The sequence below is a fragment of the Ornithorhynchus anatinus genome, chromosome 18 (genome assembly GCF_004115215.2).
Source record: "Ornithorhynchus anatinus isolate Pmale09 chromosome 18, mOrnAna1.pri.v4, whole genome shotgun sequence".
NCBI lineage: Eukaryota > Metazoa > Chordata > Mammalia > Monotremata > Ornithorhynchidae > Ornithorhynchus > Ornithorhynchus anatinus.
In genome coordinates this window covers 41,174,887-41,193,021 of record NC_041745.1, presented here as the reverse complement: position 1 = coordinate 41,193,021, position 18,135 = coordinate 41,174,887, and the positions used below count along the sequence as shown (strand labels likewise).

Here is an 18,135-nt window from a genome sequence, read left to right as displayed (position 1 = left end):
ACGTTGGTATCTGTTAAGCGCTTACTATGTGCCCGGCACCGTTCTAAGCGCTGGGGGAGATACGGGGGTCATCGGGTCGTCCCACGTGAGGCTCGCGGTCTTGATCCCCATTTTACAGATGAGGTCACCGAGGCACAGAGAAGCGAAGGGACTTGCCCACGGTCACACGGCCGCCGAGTGGCGGAGCCGCGATTCGAACCCACGACCACCGACTCCCCAGCCTGTGCTCTTTTCACTGAGCCACGCTGCTTCCTAAATCTACCCCTGCTCGGCGCGTAGTAGGGGCTTGACAAATACATCATCATGACGATCGTTATCCCAAGACCTCAGTACGGCGCTCCGCCCGGGGCAAGCGCTCAGTAAACGCCGCCGATCGACTGATACACAAACGCGGAAACACACACAACTGCAGACGCCGCCGTGCTCGGGGGGGCGGTGAGCGTAGATAGTTCCACACGCCCACACGCACGCGGGCAATTTATCCTGTCCTTGAGTATTCGACAGTTGCCCAGAAGAACAGAAAGTAACTAGAGCATAACCGACATTTTACACCTCGCAAAGAGGAACGGAAACATTTGAAAGCCTCCGTCCGTCAGCACGTTACCTACCGCCGACCTGACCGTGCGGCGGACGGCCCTCTGGAAAATGGAAACGGCCGGTGCCGTCCCGCCCGTTTCTACGGCCGGGGGGGCGGGGGGCGGCGTCCTTCCTCCTCCCGCCGCCCCACTCCCCAGGTCCCGCCTCCCTCCCGTCCCTCCCCGGGGGGCTCCCCGGGGGGCGGGAGCGTGGCGCTCGGCCGTTGCGGAGCCGGACGCGGGCCGGGCCGTACCTGATGTCCTTGGACAGCTCCGGCAGCTGCACGTTCTTCTTCTTGGCGTAGTGCGAGATGGCCAGGACGGCCATTCCCAGGCACTCGTTCTCGATCTCGTGCACCTCCTGGTCCGTCTTGGGGTCCCGGACCGGGGCCAGGCACTTCACCAAGTCGTACTGCCCCTGGGGGGGGAAGGGCCGAGACGCCCCGTTGGGGCCCGGCCCCTCGCCCGGACGGTCCCTCTCCCCCGGGCCCACCTTCCGCGCTGCCCCCTTCCCGCCCACCGGCACCCCCCGCTCCCCCTCTCCCGCCCCTGCCCCCTCGCCATCCGAACGAGCCGGACCCGCCGCCCGGGGACCCGGCCGGTCGGGCCCGGGGTTTCTGCGGCCCGGAGCCGAGCCCCCGGTTCCGGAAGCGGGGCCCGGAGGGGGCGTGGGGCGGCGGGCCGCCGGCCCTCCCGGCTCCGGGAGGCCGCGGGTGGGCTTCCGTTTCTCGGCTGATCGCTTCTTCTGGACCGCTGGGTCTCAGGGGGCACCTCGCACTCTGGGGGAGAGCGAGCGAGGCCAAACCACACCGACGGGCGCGGTCGGCACCGTGGTCTTCGCTGGCATTTCTGACGGCCCTCCCCGGCCTTGACCCGGCCCCGCCCGCCGGGTGACCTCGGGCGAGTCGCCTGACCTCTCGGGGGCCTCGGTTCCCCCCATCTGTCCTACGGGGACACTGAACCTGCTCCCCCCGCTCCCGAGACTCGCCTCTACGTCCATTCTTCCCTCCTCTCTAAATTTTCCGTGTCTCTCTCTCCTCCACTACGTTCGGAGCCCTTTAAGAGCACGGGCCACGTCTCTGCCAAGCTCCGAACGGACCCGGCGAGCGGGCCGGTGGGTGCGGACGCCGTTCCCCTTGTAAAGGCCGAAAGGTCCGGCTCAGCTGGGAAGGCTCGCCCGCCAGACGGTCTGCTCCTTGGGGGAACGGGTCTCGTGTATCTCGGTGGGTGCGGAGCCCTCGGTGGGCATTCGGTAAGTACGTTGGCCCTCTTTCCTCGTCCACTGAAATCTGGGACCGTGAGAAGGGCCCGGGGCCCCGAGAGAAGAGAGGCGGACGGTGGACTGCGGCGGGGCAGACCACCCCTACCTTCGTCTCTCTCGATGTGATCCCTTCGACCCGGCCCCCCGCCGCCCCCAGGGCACCCACCTGGGCGAACAGGTATTCCAGGGAGTTGGCATCCAAGAGCGGCGTGCCATCCTGGACCGGCCGCTTCTCGTAGCCGTTCTTCTGCTTGCGGGGCGAGTGCCGCCACACGGACTGTTCGTTCTCGTTGGTGCCGTGCCAGTTGGTGAAGTAGAACCTGGGCGGGAGACGGGAGGGGACGGCCCCGGCGTCAGGGACCTCGGGCGGCGAGGGGGCCGGGGAGGGCGTCGACCCCACCCACGACGCTCCTCTCCCGAAGGTCGTTTCCCAACCGTCCACGAGCAACCTTAACATGGGAGATTCGCTTCGTTTCCCAGCCCCGTGCGGCACGTACACCGCCCCTCGGCATAGACACACGTACACACACACACACACACACATACATCCGCGTGGGTCCGCGCTCACACACGTGCACACTGAAGCACGTCCGGGTGCGTACTCGTACGTCTCGAAGAGAAGCCGTCTGGGGCCCCGGAATTCGAGGGGAGGGGTCCCCGGCGGCCGGAGGAGCCCCACGGCTGGAGATCCCAATACCTCCGGCACGACCCTCGGAGCGGTTGGCCGCCGCGGGACGGAGGGGGCCGGGGCCGGGTCCACGGCGGGCGGAGAGGGTCGGACGGGGCGACGGCTCAGCCCGCGGATCAGGAGCCCCGTGCCGGCCCACCCCCATTCGGAGACCGGTTCCTCCACCTCCTCCTTCCTCCCCCCACCCACTCAGGGACCTCGGACGGTCTGACGGCATCCACGGGACCAGAGCGCTTTCTCCAACATCCGTTCTCTGACGGCTCCGTCCCCCATCTCGGTCCGCGTCCTTTGGACCCCGTCATCGGGAGACGTAATCCCGTGGGGGCAGCCAGGGTACGGGATTCCGGCGCTGAGGCGGTCGGGACGGGTCTTTCCGGAGGGGCTCGACCCGCACCGACGGCTCGGGGCCCCGGGCCTCGATAGGCCGACGTCGGCACGAGGAGTTGCCTCGTCACGCGCTCGTCTACCGCAGTAGGCGTTCGCTGAGCGCCTACTCCGAGCGGAGCACGGGACTAGGTAGGTCGGAGAGCACAGCCGAGAGTGAACGGCTGTGAAGCAGAGGGGCCAACTGGAAACGCCATGCGACCGGGGGGGGGGGGGCCGGGGGCCGGGGGCGGGACTCCTGGCTTCTGTGTTCTGGACGAGTCACCTTAACTTCTCTGCGTCTCATTTCCTCGGCTGTAAAATGGGGATTCAATTTCCGTTCTCCCTTCCTCTTTTAATGCCTTTGATGGCACTGTACCTACCCCATCATGGTAAGCACTTTAACTACCCCACTTCTTAGGATTTCAAAGGAATCGGCAGTCGGGAGGGGAGAGGAGGAAAGGAGAGGTTGGGGGAAGGCAGAAGGGGCTCCACTTTCGGTACCGCCGTCTCCCGGAGACGGAAACCGGCCCACCATTGTGGGAAGTCCCCCGAGACGCATTTTAGCAGCGTCAACCTGCGTGGGCACCCCTGCCCCGAGGCCCGGGTCGGAGGGACGTCCGCCGGCCTTGGCCGGGGCCCCTTGGTCTCGGTGGACTGTGGTGAGACCCTCGGAGAAGCCCACCGTCTGCAGAGGCAAGTGGTCTGCGTCGGAGGTCACCGGGGGGGGGGGGGGGGGGGGGGTCTCCCCACCGGAGAGAGCATTCGCTATTTCTCCGCCCGTCTCCCCAAGTCGGGCCGGGGGCTCCCGGTGGCGCTCCTCTCGTACTCCGCCAAGCGCCGGGTACGGTGCAACTGGGTCGCCCGGCGGTCGCCGGATGCCGTCTCGGCCACCCCCTCCCTGCCCCCGGCCCGGGCCGCCACCCTGCCCCGAGGGAGGTGTGGCGGGGCAGAGGAGGTAACCGTTTTTCCCGCTCACTCAGCCCTTCCTTCCCCGGCACGCGGCATTCGGACAGACCCAGACAGGAGTCCGGACGCCGCCGAGGAGAGTCCCAGCAGCAGATCGGCCCGAGCCCGTCGGCCCGTGCCCGGCCAGCGCCGCGGCCCGTGGTGCGGGAGGGGAGGCGGGGCTGGGGGCCGGGTCTCGCTCGGACAGAGGCGCTTCCAGCGCGTACCGAGGAGCGTGCCGGCAGAGTCGCGCGGAGCGGCCCTCCCGTCCCCCCCGCCCCGTCCCCCTACAGATCCTCCGCGGCTGCCGCCGGAGGGGCCCGCGGGGACCAGCGGCCTACTAGTGCCGTTGACTGGGCACTCCTCCAGTCCAACCGCCGCGCTGAGGCCCGGGGTGGATGCCGAAGAGTCACGTCAGACACGATCCTTCTGCCGCCCGGCTGGGCCTCGATCCCCGAGGGGGGGCCGGCGGGGTTCTTCTCCCCGTCGGAGCCCCGGAGGGGTTCCGTGACACGCGTGAGGATGTAAAGTGGGCCGCCGCACGGCTGGGAATGGAGCCCGCTGGCCATTCTGGCTCCTGGTCCCGTGATCTTTCCACTAGGCCAGGCTCGGCCTCCTTGGTCTGACCCACTTTACGCCGTGGCCCGCGGGAAACTCTCTCCGCCCGTCCTTCGGGGAGACGGGTCCTTCGGTCCCAGGGAGCTTCCGGACTCCTATCTGGGGACGGGGGCGGAGGGGGGTGTGACTGCCGGCGCGGGTTGGCGGCACAGCGCTGAGCAGAGCTGCCTTCCAAGCGGTTGACCCAGATTCGATTCCCGGCCAACGCGGCGCGTCTTTGAGAAGCAGCGTGGCGTGGCGGCTACGGCCCGGGCCTGGGAGTCACAGGGTCACGGGTTCTAATCCCGGCTCCGCCGGCTGTCTGCCGTTGAGACTCCGGGCAGGCCGCTTCTCTGGGCTCAGTTCCCTCATCTGTAAAATGGGGATTAAGACCGCGAGCCCTACGTGGGACCCGTCACCTCAAACTTACCATGCCTAAAGCAGAGTTCCTTATCCTCCCCGCCAAATCCTGTCTTTCCCCTGACTCTCCCCTCACTGTAGACGGCACCACCATCTTTCCTGTCTCACAAGCCCTTAACCTTGGCGTTATCCCGGACTCCCCTCTCACATTCAACCCCCGGATTCAATCCGTCGCCAAATCCCGTCGGTCCCACCTTCGCAACGGGGCTGAAATCCGCCCTTTCCTCTCCATCCAAACCGCTTCCAAGTTAATACGATCAATCGTCCTATGCGTCGGCCTCCTCGCTGACCTCCCGGCCCCCCGTCTCTCCCCGCTCCGGTCCACACTTCACTCCGCTGCCCGGATCAACTCGCCCCCTCCTACCTCACCTTGCTACTCTCCTTCTACAACCCAGCCCGCGCACTCCGCTCCTCTGGTACCGCTAACCTGCTCACCGGGGCTCCGTCTCGCCCCCGGCCCGCCTCCCGCCTCTGGCCCGGAACGCCCTCCCTCCTCTAATCCGACGGACGATCACTCTCCCCCGCTTCGAAGCCTTACTGAAGGCACATCTCCTCTAAGAGGACTTTCCAGATAATGCCCCCCTTTTCCTCTTCCCCCGCTCCCTTCTGCGTCACCCTGACTCGCTCCCTTTGCTCTCCCCCGACCCCAGCACCAAAGCACGTTATCTGTAATTTTATTTACTGGTTCCGAGGTCCGTCTCCCCCACTCTAGACTGTGAACTGGTTATGGGCGGGGAATGTCCCGGTCTACTGTTGCGCTGTACTTTCCGCCAAGCGCTAAGTACAGTGCCCTGCACCCAGGGAGCACTCAATGAACACGGTCGAATGAATAAAAGACAGAGGCTGTGTCCAACCTAGTCACCTCGTACCTTAGGCCAGCGCTTAGAACGGCGCCTGACCCCTAGTAAGCACTTAACAAATACCATAATTACCGTTACTATCCACGCCCCACCCGCTACGTGGCTACGGGGCGGCGGGAACAGCAGCGACGACATTCACGACGACAGGCACCGTGCCCGACGCCGGGTGAGACGGGTCAGCTGGCCGCAACCCGGCCAGGCGAGGACCGTACGGGAGGGAAGAGGCAGGCGGGGCCGGCTCCGGCCCGTAAGCCGCAGAGGCGGCCAACCCGGAGCGTGCGGTCGGGACGGGGAGATCTCACAATTCCGGAGAATCGGTCAGCCGGGGCGGGGGGGTGACGATTTTTTATCGCGGCCTCGGGGCGACCTGACGTCCGAAGCCGGGCCGGGCCACGGCTCCGGAACCTCGGCATCGACGACCCGGCCCGGGGACCGGCCGGGCACCGCGACTCTCGGAGGAGCGGGCCAGGCCCCCCGACCGGAACGAGCGAGGGACCGGGAGTCGGGAGGTTGGAATCGCTGCCGCGGGCCCGTGGGCTGACCACGGACGAGGCGTTTGGCCTCTCTGGGCCTCAGTTCCCTCATCTGCAAAATCCGTTAATAAGCCACCCCCTCTCCCCACCCCACGGAAGTCGGCGACCTGCCCGCGGGACAAGGACAGGGACTGTGTCAGATCAGATTTTCCTGTACCCACCCCAACGCGGAGCGCACTGCTTGGCGTACAGGAAGCGCTCCGTAAAGACCGTCGACCTCAAAAGGATCATTAAATCACACAGATGAGAGCCGCGCTGGGGCCCGAAACTTAAAAGCTAGGCTTAGGGAGACAGGGGCCCGAGTCGCCTCGCGTTTCCGAAGCACCCCCGGGAGCCCCACCCGATCTCAAGCCAGTCGGCGCTCCCTCGGCTCGACCCCCGGCAGAGCCGGGAGAGAGAGAGGGGAAAAAAAACGAACGGGCGGGGGCCGCCAGGCCCCTCCCGAGACGCCCGCGCGTCGTCGCTTTATCGAATTCTAGACCAGTGAGGTTAGGAAGTTACAAAATATTTGTGGTTGGTTTCGTCGCAGATGTTTTTGTTTGGTGAGTGTGGTGCTCTGTGTGTGCGCGCTTTTAGCTGTTCAAAGAGCCTGCGGTAGCGTGGCCATATCCCGTTGAGACACGCAGAGAGGTATAAGTTAAAGGTGGCAAAGACTCGGCGACGGAGCTGCACCCTTCCTGATTGCTTAGCGGCCCCGGGAGGGAGGCAGGGAGGAAGTGGAGGGGGTGAGGGAGGAGGAAGACGCAGAGGAGGAGGGGGCACGGAGGGAAGGGGGCCCCGGGGGGGAGGAGGAGAAAGAGGTGGGCGGAGGAGGGGTGAGAGGCGCTCGGAAGGGCTTCGGAAGGCCAGGGCCCAGAGGACGCCGCGAAGGGAGAAGCCAAGCCGGGAAGAGCAGCGGGAAGGGGCCGACTCCGCTGCCCGCCGCAGCCCACCCGGGGTTGCCCGCCGGCCGGCCGTTCCCCCGAGCCGCGCAAGGGGCGGCGGCAGCTCCGCTCGAGACGATCCCGCCGTCGGGACCCGCTCGGAGACCGTGAGCTCGCCGCGGGCAGGGAACGTGTCTGTCACGCCGCGCTCTCCCTCAGTGCCCCGCACACGGTGAGCGCTGAACAGAGACGACGGAGCGAGCTCTCTCGGGAGGCCGGGGGGGGGGGGCCGGACAGTCGAGCGGCGGCTCGGGGGATTGGCCCCTTGGAAGAACTCCCTCCCTTCTCCTCCCCCGCTTCCCGTCCCTTTCCCCCCACCCAGCCTCCCAGATGGCGGGAGCGGGGGCTCGCGGCGAACCGGACCCCCCCCCCGCCCCCCCCGCCGACCCTCGGCTCCGCAGACGGGGCGGACGGTTCGGGGGAGGGGCCGAACTAGACCGGGTGGACCCCACGCGGCCCCCGCCGCCCGCAAGTCGCCCCACGCCCACCTCGTCCAGGAAGCCTTCCCTGATTGGCCGCACCCATTCCCCGACCCGCGCCCCTCTCGCTCCTCCTCGATCCGCTCGCGGAACCGGGCTAATTGTAACGGACGTATGCGCTCCAAGGAAACCCGATCGGACCGTAAGCCCGCCGGTGGGCGGGGACCGTCTCTGTCTGTGGCCGGCTTGTCCATTCCGAGCGCTTGGCACGGCGCTCTGCACGTAGTAAGTGCTCAATAAATACTACCGAATGACCGTCCGCGGGCTCCACGGCAGAACGAGAGGAGGAAAGGAGGGAGCTCGAATTGTGAAAGGGATCTGCTGTAAGCTCGCCCTCTAGACTGTGGGCGTGTTGCGGGCAGGGAACGCGTCCGCCGACTCGGTCGCGCCGTACCCTCCCGAGCACACGGCGCAGCGTTCCACGCCCGCTAGGCGCTCAGTACATACCACCGACGGATGCATCCGCCCCTTCCGGCCCCCGCGTCCCCCCGCTCCAATCCACGGCCGCCCGGTTCCCGGACGGGACACCCCAGTTCCGGGAGGAGCGTCTCCTTGGCCCGCGGGGACGGAACCCCGCCGACGTGACCGGGCGACCGGCCGAAACGCACAACCCTCGCCCCCGGAGACGGGGCCCCGAGGACCCCCACCTTCGACGCGGACGGGTTTGGGGGCGGCCCCTCCCGGGATCCGTGCCCTCTGGCCAACTCTCCTCGGCTCACGGCGCCGGGCGCCGGCGGCAGCGGGACGGCTCGGCCGGGGACCGCCGGTCCCGCCCCGCAAGGGTCGGTTCCCCACACCGCCAGTCGGGCCGACCCGGAGGCCCCTCTGGAGCTCACCGGTTCTCACTCATCCCGACGCCGACGGGTAGGTGGGTAGTCGGCCCTGCGCCCGCCCGGGCACGTCCGCTCCGCTCTCTACCCGGTCTCTCTCCCTCCTCCCATTAAAGCGTCCATTCCTCGAGGCCAGAGAGCGTCCTCCGCGGCTCTCGGGACGACGCCTGGCGTCCGGGGGGGGGGGGGGGGGTGGCGGAAGCTCCTCGTGAGCACGGAAGGCGTCCCTTCCATCCTTCCTCCTGGGATTCCCCAGGCTCCGAGTACAGCGCTCACCTCCCGCCGGGGGGGATCCCGGACAGGCGCAGGCACAAAGCAGCGACCCCCCTCCCGCACGGTACCGCCCGGAGCCACCAGGGCACCGAGGGGGTCCGTCCGGCCCCGCGCCGGCCCATCCGCCCGCGCCCGCCCGTACCTCATGCGGTAGTGGAGCCTCAGGGACGTCTTGTCATCGACGGTGACGGTGTGGTTCGGCGCGTGCCACAGCCTGGAGCTCTCGTCGTACAGGGCGAAGAGGTTGTGGCACAGGGGCGAGATGCCTGGGGAGGGACAGGACGGAGAGGTCACGGACCCTCCTCCGGGGGCCCGGCCGTCGGAGACTCGAGGGGCGGCCCCGACCTCCCGCCGGCCAAGCCAACGGGCTCCCCCGAGACCCGGCTCGGCCCCGGGCCCGGCCTCGATTATTCACGCCGCTCTTTCATCCCGACGCACCTGCGGTACTCCCTGCCCTGTCCCTCGTCTGCCTCCCGGCCCCCTCTCTTTGCACACCGTTTCTGCCCGTCCGTCTGCCTCTCCTATCAGACCGTGAGCTCCTCGAAGGCAAGGAACGCACACCTTGACGGTCATTTTCATATCTCGGAAGCCCCGGGCATACGCCGGGCAGCGTGCTAAGCGCTGGGGATCCCGCATACGGGGCTCACGGTCTAAGCGGGAGGAACGGGGAAGCGGCGCGGCCCAGTGGGGAGGGCCCGGGCTTCGGAGTCGGAGGTCACGGGTTCGACTCCCGGTCCTGCCGCTCGTCAGCTGTGCGACTGCGGGCGAGTCGCTTCGCTTCTCGGTGCCTCGGTTCCCTCATCTGTAAAAACGGGGATCGACCGTGAGCCTCGCGTGGGACGACCTGACTCCCCCGTACCTCCCCCGGCGCTCAGGACAGTGCTCTGCGCAGAGTGAGCGCTTAACAAATACCGCCACTATTATTACTACTGAATCTCCACCGCGCAGACGAGGGGACTGAGGCCCAGAGGGGTGACCTGGCCAAGGTCACCGAGCGTCCTCGATGGATCGATCGAAGCTAGTTCTCGACTGCAAACTGCGTCTCGCTTCCGTCGCGCCTCCCCGAGCGCTTCGTACGGCGCTCTGCGTTTGGGCGGCGCTCAATAAATCCCACGGGATCGACCGACCCGGCCGAGGCCAGTCAGCTCCCACCCGGAGGGGGGAGTCTCGCCGAGGGACCCCCTCCCCGACCCCCGTCTTTTAAACGGCTCCGACGCCCAAGTGGTTCCGCGCTAGCGAGGCTCAGTGGAAAGAGCCCGGGCTTGGGAGTCGGAGATGACGGGTTCGAATCCCGGCCCCGCCACTCGTCAGCTGTGTGACCGTGGCCCAGTCACTTCACTTCTCCGGGCCTCAGTGACCTCACCCGTCAAATGGGGACGAAGACCGTGAGCCCCACGCGGGACGACCCGATGACCCCGTATCTCCCCCCGCGCTTAGAACGGTGCTCTGCACATAGTAAGCGCTTAACCGATACCAACACTAATATTATCATCGGCCAAATTCCTGGCAGGGCACTGCAGAAGCGTGACGAGTCGATACCAGCTCGACTGTCTTTCTGGCTAGTGACCGAAAGCCATCCCCATCGCCAGCGGACGTGGCTCTCGAGTACTCGGTGAGATTTATCCTGAAGGGTTTCCGTTAGCCGCCCGGGAAGGTGAAGACCCGCCCCAGGGGAGGCGAGCGGGGTGGATCTCCTCCCGTCGCCTCCCGGCCGGCTCCGCTCTAAACCGGAAGCTCCTTGCGGGCAGAGAACGGGAATACCGACCCCTCGCGTCGGCCTCCCCTGTGCGCTCGGCTCAGCGTCCCGCGCACGGTAAGCGCTTCCCGCCGCCGCTCGAAGAAGTCGTGTGGGGCGGAAAGGGAGGGGAGGAGAGGATCGCTGACGCCAGCCCGTCTCCGTTCGTCTCTCGGATCGGCCGGGGTTCAGACGGCCCCGCCTGCGCCCCCCAACCGGCGCCGGTCCGGCCCCACCCAGCCCGTTGCCACCCGGATTCCGAAAGGGGCACCGTCCCGGGATGCCCCGCGCTCCCAAGCGGAAGCACGAAGCGGAGCGTGGCCGCAACAGAACGTCGGGAGACGCCGGTGGGCGAGGGAAGGGCGGTCGGGACCGGGAGCGTCGCACGGGCGGCGTTTATCGAGCGCCCGCCGTGCGGCCGGCACCGTGCCGGGCGCCTCCCACTTCCGGGCCCGGAGCTCAGAACCCACGGCCTTAGTTTCCGGCCCCACCCCCGTGCGAGGAAATCTCCGCGACGCCGCCGCGAGGGGGAGAGGAATCCGGCGGGGCCCCCGGAGAGATCTGGGAATCTCTCTCCCGCCGCCCCACGCTCAAACCCCGCCCCTCCGGTCCGCTCGGCTTTCCGCAGGGCTCGCCCCGAGCCCCTCGGGCCTCCCCGGATCCGTCGGCCGGCGGGCCGGGGAGCGTCCCGGTCGCCCGTCGCCCCCGGGTCCCGGCCCGCTCCCCGGCCCGCCGGCGTCCCCGTCGCCCGCGGCGGCTTTGCCGCGCCGACCCCCTCCCCCGGCGTCCCCCGTGGCCCGGGGAGGAGCGCCGAGAGCTCCAGGAGAGGGCTTCGGCGTCCCGCGGTTCGCTCGGGGGAGCCGGGACCCCCCCCACGGGCCCGGGGCCCGGCCCCCGGCGGGGTGGGCGCCGAGAGAGAGAGAGCGGGCTTCCGTTCCCCGTCTCGGGGCTTCCCCGCCGCCCAGCTCCGCCCCTCCGCAGGCGAGCGACTGCCAGCGGGGCACGGAGCGAGGCCCCGCCGGCCGGGCGGCTCTTCGACCCCGGTCCCTCGGCGCCCCCCCGGGCCGGGAGGCGGCCGTGACTTACCGGGGGGGGGGGGGAGGGGGGGGTCCCCTGGGGGCGTGTGCGGTGGTTCCGGGCCAGAGGGAACGGCCGGGGGGGGGCCCCGCCCGCCCCCGCCCCCGCCCCGACCCCCGCCCCCGCCCCGGGGCACTCACCGCACTCCTGCGCGGCTCTGATGCACAGCTGCTCGGCGGTGAACTGGCCGCTGGAGCAGCGGAGCGGGGTGCGCTCCGACAGGTAGAAGGCGATCTCCAGGCCGGGCTCCGGGGCCTCCAGGCTCACGTCGCTCTTCTTCGAGCTCCTGATCTTTGCGCAGAAAGCCATGGCATTGCAGTCCTCCTTGATAGTTAGATACTGCCACCGGGGAGCGGAGGGGGGGAGACGAGACCGCCGTCAGAGGATACGGGGGCGGCCGCCTCCCCCCCCAGCCCCGGCCCCCCTCAGCCGGAGGGCGTGAAGGGCCGGAGGGGGAAACGAGGCCCCAGCGGGGCCATCGCGGGCCGGACCCACGTCCACGCCCCAGGGAGGCCGCGGTCTGGCCCAGCGCACACCGGGGACATCATCCCGGGCGATTCCACCCCGCCCCTCCCCGCCCTCCGCCGGGCCCGGGCCCAGGGCGCGGCCGAGCGGGCGTGGGTCGCGTTGTTTGCCTCAGCCAGACGGGCAGCGCCCGGACCGCGGAGTCTGCCCGGCCCTCCCGGGGGGCGGGGCGGGGGGCGGGGGGAGGGGGGAGCCAGGTGGCCCGGCGGAGGGCAAAGGCCGCTAGGCGAGGGCACGGGCGGGCGCTCCCTCGCCGAGAGGGCCGCGGGGCTTCGACCGCAAACAACTGAAAAACAGAGCCACCGGGCCTCCGGGGCGGCGGGGGCGGGCGGGGGGGGGGGGAGGAAGTCGGAGGCGTCAGACCCTCCCGCCCCCGTCCTCTCCCCTACCGCAAGCCGGGGCCTCCGCCCCGCGGGCCCCGAACGGGGTCCGGCCGCGTCCGGGCGGCCGCCGACCGGGCCGGCTCCCGGAGGGGTCCGGCGCCGGGGGCGGGGGCACCGGTGGGAGCGGCGGAGGACGCCCCGGGCGACGGCGGCGTCGGGGGTGGGGGTCGCCGCGGTCGCCGCCCGCGAGGGGCCGGTGGTGACGTCGCCACCTCCGGCGACCGCCGGGGGAGGGGGTGCTACCGGGGCCGTTACAGCTCGTCCTCTGGACGGTGAGCCCGTGTGGGCGGGGACTGCGCCCGCTGGCCCGGTGTACTCTCCCGGCGCTCAGCACGGTGCTCCGCGCCCAGTGAGCGCTCGCTAAATACGACCGGATCGACGAATCCCGGTACGGGCGTCCGCCACGTCGGCGCTGTCATCATCATCGCGCTATCTGTCACGCGCTTACTACGCGCCGAGCACTGGGGCGGATACAAACTGGGGTCGGGCACGGTCCCGTCCCACGCGGAGCCGCCCGCTTCGCAGACGAGGGAACCGAGGCCCGGAGAAGGGACCCGCCCGAAGTCACGCGGCAGACGAGCGGCGGGGCCGGGATCGGAACCCACGACCCTCAGACTGCCGGGCCCGGGCTCCGGCCCCTGAGCCGGGCTGCTTCTCTGTGGTCCGGTATAACGATCCAGATGACAACAGCCGTTCTAAGCGCCGGGGTAGATACAGGTTAAACCGGCTGGACACGGACCCCGCCCCGCACGGGGCTCGGACTTTTCATCCCCATTCTACAGACGCGGTAACCGAAGGCCAGAGAAACGAAGCGACCTGCCCGCGGTCACACGGCAGGCAGGGGGCGGAGCCGGGATTAGAACCCGGGTCTTTCCCGGGCCCGTGCTCTACCCGCTAAGCCACGCTGCTTCTCCGGTCCGGGCAGAAGTGCCGCGGGGCCGGGGTGAGGATCCGTCCGGGCGCCCGAGGGGGAGGCGGCCCGGGGCGGAGGCGACGCGGGGAGGAGGCCGAGGCCGCGTCGGGAAAGGCGCTCTGACTGCTCCCGCCCCTGCCTTCTTTCTGGGGCGCAGAGCTGACGGGACGCCCCCCCCCCCCCCGCGAGCAGCGCGGCTCAGAGGAAGGGGCTCGGCTCCGCCCCGAGAGACGGGAGGGGGGTGGAACGTCCCTCCCCATCTCGCCCTCCCTCCGGACGAGGCCCTCGGGTCCGCCTCCGGTCATCCGTTCGTTCGTATTTACTGAGCGCCTGATGTGCGCCGAGCACCGTACCGAGAGTCTCCCTCTCTGAGGGTCCATCGGTGACCTTCGGCCGTTCGATATCGGCCCCGGCCCCGCGGCGCTTCGGTGCGTGTCTTTAGATCGTATATAAATTGTTCGTATTAAGGTTAGACCGTGAGCCCGTCAGTGGGCAGGGACTGTCTCTATCCGATGCCTGATTGTACGTTCCAAGCGCCTAGTACAGCGCTCCGCACATCGTAAGCGCTCGGTAAATACCGTTGAATGTCCGTCCTCCCCCGTAGACCGCTTCGCCGCATTCCCTCGGAAGGTCCACCCGGGACGACCTTCGGCCGTTCCGTACCTGCCCCGCCCCCAGTCCCACAGCACTCGGGCACACGGTTTTAAATCGCACGGTTTAAACCGCTCACGTTCCCGTATTAACGTCGGTCTCCCCCTCCGGACCGTAAGCTCGCTACGGGCGGGGATGGCGCCCGCTGATTCCGTTGTACTGCGCTCTCCCAGGTGCTCGCCACGACGCTCTTGCACGCAGTGGGCGCCCAGCAAACGCGACTCGCTGACCGACGGACCCGGCCACTGTGGATTCCTCGTGGGCGGGGAACGCGTCTAACCGACTCGGGTGAACCGTACTCCCCCGGCCGCTCGGTACGCTGTTCTGCACACGGTGAGCGTTCAATGACGTCGAATCGAGGCCGTGGATCGAAGGCCACGACCGACGCCAAGGGGCTCGGGGTCACGGCGCTCGGCAGACGGTCCCGCCGGACGCGACGGAAGCCTCGGGGGCCGTTCTCCTCGGGACACGGGTCCGCCGGGCAGCGGACCCGCTCCGCGCTACGGCGCGGGCGGTCCGCCGACGGGGGCGGCACGAAATCCCGGACGCGGCACCGAATGGCCGGGGTGCAAAGCGGGCTGCCGTTTCCCTTATCTCTAAACCTGTCGGAGAGTCCGTCTCCCCCTCCGCCCGCCGCTTCTGAGCTCCTCGCGGGCCGGCCTCGTACCGGACTCTCCCAAGCCCTCGCTACGGTGCTCCTCACAAGGTTAAACCGCCGGGGGTAGGGAAACGTCCCCGCTTATCGCCGCGCCGCGCTCTCCCGAGCGGTCGGTCCAGCGCTCCGCACGCCGTAAGCGCTCAATAGACACGGCCGGATAGGCGCTCGATAAACACCCTCGGTCGACATCCGGCGGATCGGGTGGCCGCGCCCGTCGTCCGGGGGTGGCTGGCGGAAACGTCCGCCCGGTTGACCCTTCCGAACCGTCTGCCCCGTGACCCGTTCCCGCCCGCTGACCCGGCGGTCGACCTGAACCCGACGATTCTCAGCGGCGCCCGGAACAGTGCGTGGCACACAGCGGGCGCTTACCCGATATTTATCATTTTATTTATGGTTATTACTAACAGTGACATCACTGCCATCATTAACGTGGGGCTCTTTAAGGACACATCCCGGGGTGGGGGGAGGAGGGGTTTGGTCATCAACATCCTCCCGGCTACGGCGCTCTCCCGGTTGGCTTCGTCTGTTTTCTCTCCCCGTGGGTCGAGAGAGGAAGCCCGGTCGCGAAACGGAGGTGGCCAGGCCACCGAGGGAACGAGGCTAGAAACCGGGGCCTCGGGTCGCCTCGGTCGTCGGCCCTCGGCGGAGGGGCCGGACGTCATCTGTGTCGAGGCCGCCGGAAGCCCCACCGCCCAACTCTGGAACTCGTCCTGGGGGGGGGGGGGGGCCTCGTGGAAGGCGCGCGGGCCCAGGAGGCGGAGGACCTGGGTTCTAATCCCGGCCGCGGCCCGACCCCGGGAGGGCGGCCGGGCTTCTCTGAGCCTCGGTCCCCTCGGCTGTAAGACGCTCGTCGTGGGCAGGGAGCGTGTCCACCGACCCCGCGTGCCGTACTCTCCTAAGGGCTTAGTACGGCGCTCCGCACGCGATGAGGGGCTCGACAGAGACCGTAGATGATGGGGGGGTGGGGGGGGGGGGCGCGCTGCGGGGGCTCCTACTGGAAAGAGCCCGGGCTTGGGAGTCAGAGGTCGTGGGTTCGAATCCCGGCCCCGCCACGTGTCAGCCGTGTGACCGCGGGCGAGTCGCTTCACTTCTCTGGGCCTCTCAGTTCCCTCATCTGGAAAATGGTGAGTAACTGTGAGCCTCACGTGGGACGACCCGATCGCCCCGTATCTCCCCCGGCGCTTAGAACGGTAAGCGCTTAACCCATACCGACATTATTAGTATTACTTAGACACCTACCGAGCCCCGGGTGGGTGGGACGGGAACTCCGTCTGACCTGATTATCGTGTAACCACCCCAAGCGCTCGGCTGGGAGTAAGTGCTCACCAAATACCACGAGTACAATGAACGTAAACACAAAACTGAAAGCAGAAAGGATCTCTCCACCTCTCCGAGAACAACCACCGTGCGCCGGGGATCGGGCAGTGCTGTGGGCCGCGTATTGATCAGTTAATATTCCAGTCTCTCCGCCCCCTCCCCGCCCTCACCTGTCTGGTCCGGCCCCTCCCCCCCCCCCCCCCGTGCGACGGCTTGAGAAACAGAGGTCGGAGGTTCACCCCGACAGGATGGATTGGCTCTCCGGCTCCCTCCCACTGAACGGTATTTTTTTTTTTTTTTGGCATTCTGTTCCGTGTTTCCGTGTCTGCCGTGTGACCTCGGGCGAGTGCCTTCACTTCTCGGGGGCCTCAGTTACCTCGTTTGTAAAATGGGGATTCGGAATGGCAAGCCCCACGTGGGACACGGACTGTGTCCAACCTGACCGACTTGTATCTACCCCAGCTCTTAGAACGGTGCTTGGCACATAGGAAGCGCTTCACGAATAGCGAGAAGCAGCGTGGCTCCGTGGAAAGAGCCCGGGTTTGGGAGTCAGAGGTCATGGGTTCTAATCCCGGCTCCGGCGCTTTCCAGCTGTGTGACTTTGGGCAAGTCACTCCACTTCTCGGTGCCTCGGTTCCCTCATCTGGAAAATGAGGATGAAAACCGTGAGCCCCACGAGGGACAACCTGATCATCTCGTATCCCCCCAGGGCTTAGGGGCACAGAGTAAACGCTTAACAAATACCACCATCATTATTATTATTACCTGTGGTATCTGTTAAACGCTCACAATGTCCCAAGCACTGGGGTTGCCGGAGGTTAAGAAGGTCGGACACAGTCCAAGTCCCACGTGGGGCTCGCCGTCTTAATCCCCCTTTTTCGGATGAGGTGACCGAGGCACAGAAAGGTGAGGTGACTTGCCCGAGGTCGCACAGCCGACAGGTGGCGGAGCCGAGATCGGAACCCGGGTCCGCCCGCCTCCCGGGCCCGTGCTCTTTCCACTAGGCCACGCCGCTCCTGGGTCCGGAGGACCCTCGGCCCCCCGGCCCCTCCGGCTCCCGCGTCCCCTCGGTCCGAAAGGGAAGTCGCCCGCCTTACCTGCATTTACTCAGCGGTGCGGGGCCCGACGCGGTTGACCGGACGATCTCCGCGCTGGCCAGAAATAATCGATTTCGGGCTGCCTGAAGAGGAAGGAAAAAAGAGGAAAGGCATTTCAATCCAAGAGGCAGCTTCAGCTCCGGGAAACAAAAGGAGGATTCTGGGACCGGAGGCACCGCGGGGTAGGCTGGGGGGAGAAGGCCGCACGGAGGGTCCCGGGAGCTGGTGGGGGAGGGCGGGGAGGCCGCCGTTCCGACCGGCGCCTCCCGGGACCGGGTGCCACGGTGAGGACCGTTCTTACGCCGCCGCCGCCGCCGATGAACGACGGCCCGGGAGTGAAACCCGCTGGGAAGTCGGCAGGGGCGGCTGGTGGCCGAGGACCGCCGGCTGGCTGGCTGGCTCGCTCATTTGGGCCGGGGGGGCCCAGGCCACAACTTCCCACGCCCCGCGCGGTCCGCCTGCTACGTCTGGACCGTCGAACCCCGACTCGCTTCCCCCGGGGGGGTACGGGAGAGTCTTCGGTGGCCCCTGTCCTGCCGGCTTAGGACGAGGGAGCCCGGGGAGGGTCCGGGAGCCAGCAGGCGTGCCGCGGCGGTCCCGTTATCCGTCGATCCCCCGGGGGCCTGCAAATGTTCCCCAGGCCATGCGGTTCTCAGAACAGGAGAACTGGGCGGGCCCAGAAAACGGGAATACCGGCGATCGTGCCGATCCGAACAATGGGAACCCCACCCCCGCCCCCCGCGAGCCGCTCTCGGGGCCGGACAGGTCACCGCAGGCCACCCCGGTGGGGAGGCGGCCGACCGGGCCGGGGCCGGGTGGGCAAGGCGTCGCCGGACGCCGACCCTCCCGGCGGAGGGAAACGGAGCCGAGGCCGGCGCGTCCCGGGTCGCCGAGCGGAGCCCGGATGAGCTCCGGGAGGACCCCCCTCCGGACCCGCGGCCACCGGCCGACGGCAAGGAGAACGGCTAATGCCTCGGCCTGCAGGAGGGGTCCCGGGGGAGCCGGACGAAGCAGCCCCTTCTTGGAAGG

The 18,135-nt window shown here is 68.3% G+C and overlaps 1 protein-coding gene across 4 annotated transcripts in view; it reads right to left on the bottom strand.

Annotated features, from left to right (window-relative positions):
• JAK1 (Janus kinase 1) overlaps window positions 1-18,135 on the bottom strand; it is a 97,120-nt gene that overhangs the window by 16,885 nt on the left and 62,100 nt on the right. For all 4 annotated transcript variants that reach the window (XM_029083432.2, XM_029083433.2, XM_029083431.2 and 1 more), the window contains exons 2-6: window positions 17,107-17,189; window positions 11,703-11,901; window positions 8,893-9,016; window positions 2,003-2,156; window positions 830-993 (exon numbers count right to left, since the gene is read on the bottom strand). In XM_029083432.2, coding sequence (XP_028939265.1) covers window positions 830-993; window positions 2,003-2,156; window positions 8,893-9,016; window positions 11,703-11,901; window positions 17,107-17,112 — 647 coding nt within the window. In that variant the 5' untranslated portion in view covers window positions 17,113-17,189. The remainder of the gene's footprint in view (window positions 1-829; window positions 994-2,002; window positions 2,157-8,892; window positions 9,017-11,702; window positions 11,902-17,106; window positions 17,190-18,135) is intronic.